The sequence below is a fragment of the Diaphorina citri genome, unplaced genomic scaffold, assembly GCF_000475195.1.
Source record: "Diaphorina citri unplaced genomic scaffold, Diaci psyllid genome assembly version 1.1 scaffold1544, whole genome shotgun sequence".
NCBI lineage: Eukaryota > Metazoa > Arthropoda > Insecta > Hemiptera > Psyllidae > Diaphorina > Diaphorina citri.
In genome coordinates, this window is record NW_007378970.1 from 70167 (window position 1) to 74768 (window position 4602).

The 4602-nt window shown below is 37.4% G+C and overlaps 1 protein-coding gene across 1 annotated transcript; it reads left to right on the forward strand.

Annotated features, from left to right (window-relative positions):
* Nucleotides 1-2909: 2909 nt before the first annotated feature.
* LOC103516324 (polycomb protein eed-like) lies at nt 2910-4572 on the forward strand (the record flags this gene model as incomplete). Its single annotated transcript, XM_026828743.1, has 4 exons — nt 2910-2972; nt 3105-3253; nt 3963-4134; nt 4507-4572. Coding segments are annotated over exons 1-4 (450 nt in total), but the record flags the coding sequence as incomplete, so codon positions are not given.
* Nucleotides 4573-4602: the final 30 nt, after the last annotated feature.

The window sequence follows — 4602 nt, forward strand, 5'->3', positions numbered from 1 at the left end:
GTTCGGCTTGTATCCGTACATAAGGTAACAGTTGTACCAAAATCAATTCAGAAGTTATAGTGACTTACAATTTTATTGTTGCTTTTACGGTCTAAAAATCCTTATAAAACAAAGCTGTGATTATAATCATCATCGTTAGGCTCTCGCGACTTGGCTTCTGTGAACAGTTCGCGGCGGTGTCGGGTTATTAGATGTTTCTGATGGATTGCATGATCAACTTACATTTCTTCGACCTTGTGATGTTTTTCCCTCTGATAATTGAATTAAATAGGTGTGTAACATGCGAGCCTTCTCTCACCCCAGAGGCACACTCACAGATTAGAGATGTATGGAGCCGCTCTTCAGAGTCAGTTGAAGTCACGCGATGTCTAGCTATATGTTCGTATGTTAGATATGTGTTCGTATGTTGTTTTTTGGGGGTATATAATTATTTTCTTAACATCACATCAAATATTTGAAGCAGTGAGATGTAATCCGCATCCAAGAGTCGGAAATCTAGTGTGATTTAGGATTGAAAGTTGTTATTGATCATCGTGCAATATTTAGTATTTGGTCATATAATGTTGGGCCACTTGCAAATATATACGATGCCGATGTAGATGTATTTAACTATCCATGTATAATGTATATGTACTTAGTTTGATGGTATTTTGGTACTTTAACATCTTGCTCTACTTGGAATACCAAATAGTACTTTACATAATCAGCATACACTGGAAATATGTGTTCGTATGTTGTTTTTTGGGGGTATATAATTATTTTCTTAACATCGCATCAAATATTTGAAGCAGTGAGATGTAATCCGCATCCAAGAGTCGGAAATCTAGTGTGATTTAGGATTGAAAGTTGTTATTGATCATAGGGGGACAGTCATTGATGTTTTTATGTACGAGTAGGTAGTATGAAAGCATTAGGAGTATTTTCTTTACGGAACGGGACATTGTCCTCTAAGAAGTACATTTTTTACGAGTCCTACGTTCAATAGGATAGGCAAAACTTTAATAAAATTACCTAGGTACTCATTGAATTTTTTTGCAAAAAAATTTGAACATTAAAGTTAAGCGTTGCATATATCGGGACGGGTGACATTCGACAATATTAACGTACTCTTCCGCGAACCCAATACTGTTATTTGAATTGATGCAGTACACGTGGTGGTGTTAATTAGATCTTTATCAAAATCAGTCAATGAGACATGACGTAAATTGAGATTGGGCATAGAGCAATAGAGGGAAATGGTTACCAGGGGAAGTATTAGGAAAATAAGGAGAGAGGTCAAAGACAGAGAGGTAAGTTGGACAATAATGGGAGGTTGAGGAGGGACAAACTGTGGCTTTATGGCGAGCAATATGAAGATGAATGAGAATTAGAATCAGGAATTTGTCAACATACACATTTTACGAGTCTCTCCAATCTAGTCATTTTGTGTCTATTAAGACTCTTGGAAAAGTTTGCTGTTTTCGCAGTGGCTAGATATGTAGGTAGTTAGTATGTACTTTCCTTAATTAAGATCAACTAGTACTTTCCTACTTTTAAAATTATTGTAATTATGTAATATTATGTTCATCTTTATGTAAATATGTAGGTACTGTCGGTTGACGCAACAAGGCTTGTACATACCTTGTATTCGTTGACTTATGCACGCAAGTAGAGTCGTTTTTCCTGCACCACTGAAATCACAAGCGGAAAAAAGTTTCATTAGATAACTACCTTAATAACTATACCTATGGCACATCCACGTACCTACATTGAAATTAGCTAGCAAGATACCTCTACCACTACCTACCTATTAGTATCTGTAGCAGACAGTGTAAGGTCGTCTCCCTTCAACCAACAAGACTTGTTTTTCAAGAAATTACAGATTTATTATTCAAGAATGCACTGGATAAACTATATGTACCTACCTATGTACATATCTGTGATATTATTAACTTTAATAATATCACAGATTTCTATGTTATGTTGATTTCATATGTAGGTACCTATGAATAAATGTTTACCATCGGAACCTAATAGGTATCCTATAATCCAGTTGTTTGAATTCCTGGGGAAGAAGGGGTAATGTGCAAGGTACCTATAAGTACTTTCTGGTACATGCCGGCCGGTACTAACCTTGAGCTTTTCCCCCCTCTTCTTTAATATCAACCATCTTGTGACCACGACCTTGCTAACTTCAAAAGGTCTTCCATAAGTACTTAAGTACGTACCTATGCGGTACCTTTGCCTATTGTATGTTGGTATACATTTATACATACAAGGGTAGGTAAATACCTTACTGCACTGATGGTGTTGGTTCAAACTCCGATCATGAAATTCTTCCTCACTACCAAGTAAGTATAAAATACCTACCAACGCGATTGCTGCCTTTCAACGGATAGCCAAGGTGGTAACAGGATTCGTACCACATGGAATTCCTTGAAAGATACCCATGGACTTTAAATCTACTCATCCGTTGTCCTTAGCAGAGTGTACAACATGGTGCTCCGAATGATCACCCAACCAAATGTCAACCACGCACAACGTTGCTTTGCTTTTTAGTGGAGGCGCCGATTTACCACAACCCCTCAACATTGAATATCTTTGAAGCGCCTTCAAATAATTCTGTATTTATGCAATGTGCTCATCATTGAATCGACGCGACAGACGCTGGTGTTTTGTTTACATTTTGTTGGCGGCAAATTTGATTTTGTGATTTTTGTCATGGTGTTGTTCCTGTTTGTGTTTATAAAATTATTTCATTTTTGATTTTTTTGATTATCTTCAACCTAAATAAGCGACATTTTATGGGAGAAAATGTTCTAAACTCTCCTGTTTAATATTAGGCTAGTCTACAAGTCTTGCAGTTATTCTCAACTTACCACACAAAAGCTGTCACATCTTTGATAACTTACCGTTCAAAGGACGTCAGGATGAAAACTCAGTCCAATCCTCCTGCTTCAGAGAATGGAACTGTTGATGACTCAGGAGATGAGGTAAAAAAGCTTGAGAATATGCTATCAATTTTTCAGGAGATAAGCAGCCCAGTCCTTAAAGCAATTTCCCAGTTTGCAAATGTTTTGATGTTAAAACAATGGCACTTCTTTTGTTCCTTCTCTTTTTTCCAGGACTTTGAGACATCCAGTGTAGGAAGTGCAACAACAGACAATACATCCCGTAGTGAAACTCCAACAAATAAAAGCAAACCCGTCAAAGGACGGAAAGGCAGACAGAAGTTGAGTGTGACCAAACCTATGAAATTTCAATATAAATTTGTGTAAGTTTTGAGAGGAGCATTTTTTGTGTGCAAATTAGCAAATATGAAGTTGAACAAAAACAAGGTTGATGCATTAAGGAACTTTAGAATTGAATATACCCTGTTTGTACCTACTGTCAGAACAAGACTGAAAATCCCTTTTACCCTAGGTAGGTTAGGTTAGGTTAGGTTTAAACCAGGTCTTATGAATTTGGAACAGAACATAATATACTGTTGCTTAGTGTCTATCTCACTCTTCATTGGACATAATATTTTCCAGCTGTAGCCACAAAGAGGATCATGGTCAACCATTGTTTGGAGCTCAGTTCAACCATCTTCTGAAAGACGACCAGCCGGAACTTTAGAATTGAATACCTATACCCTGTTTGTACCTACTGTCAGAACAAGACTGAAAATCCCCTTTACCCTAGCAGTTTAAACCAGGTCTTATGAATTTGGAACAGAACATAATATACTGTTGCTTAGTGTCTATCTCACTCTTGATTGGACGTAATATTTTCCAGCTGTAGCCACAAAGAGGATCATGGTCAACCATTGTTTGGAGCTCAGTTCAACCATCTTCTTACCCTGTTTGTACCTACTGTCGGAACAAGACTGAAAATTCCCTTTACCCTAGCAGTTTAAACCAGGTCTTATGAATTTGGAACAGAACATAATATACTGTTGCTTAGTGTCTATCTTACTCTTGATTGGACGTAATATTTTCCAGCTGTAGCCACAAAGAGGATCATGGTCAACCATTGTTTGGAGCTCAGTTCAACCATCTTCTGAAAGACGACCAGCCTCGTATCTTTGCCACAGTGGGAAGCAACAGAGTTTCTATCTACGAATGTCCAGATGGTGGATCCATCAAACTTTTACAATGCTATGCAGACCCTGATGTAAGTATTGGAATAGAATATGAATCATAAGAGAATGTAGGTACCTATGACATAGTTAAATAAATAGAATGGATTTAAATACATATTTACCTATAGGTAATACATTTTTGCTGATACTGCAGCAATAGGGGAAACCCCTGCCAACTTCAGCTCAAACTTGTTTGTAACCAAGTAGAGAGCACCTGTAACCAAACTTCTTTGTAGAGAGCAATCTAATGATTCAACAGACTGTTGGAAAAGGGACCCAGTGGCCTGATTGAACCCAAAATCTAATGAACAAAGGCCCTTTATTATATGTTAAACATGTGTGCTAAATTCCATTAAAATCAGATGAATCATCTTTAGCTTAATAATACCCAATCATTCTTTCAGATTGAAGAAAATTTCTACACATGTGCTTGGTCCATGGATCTGGAGAGTGGCAGACCTTTGCTAGCTGTAGCAGGATCCAGAGCAGTTATCAGAATC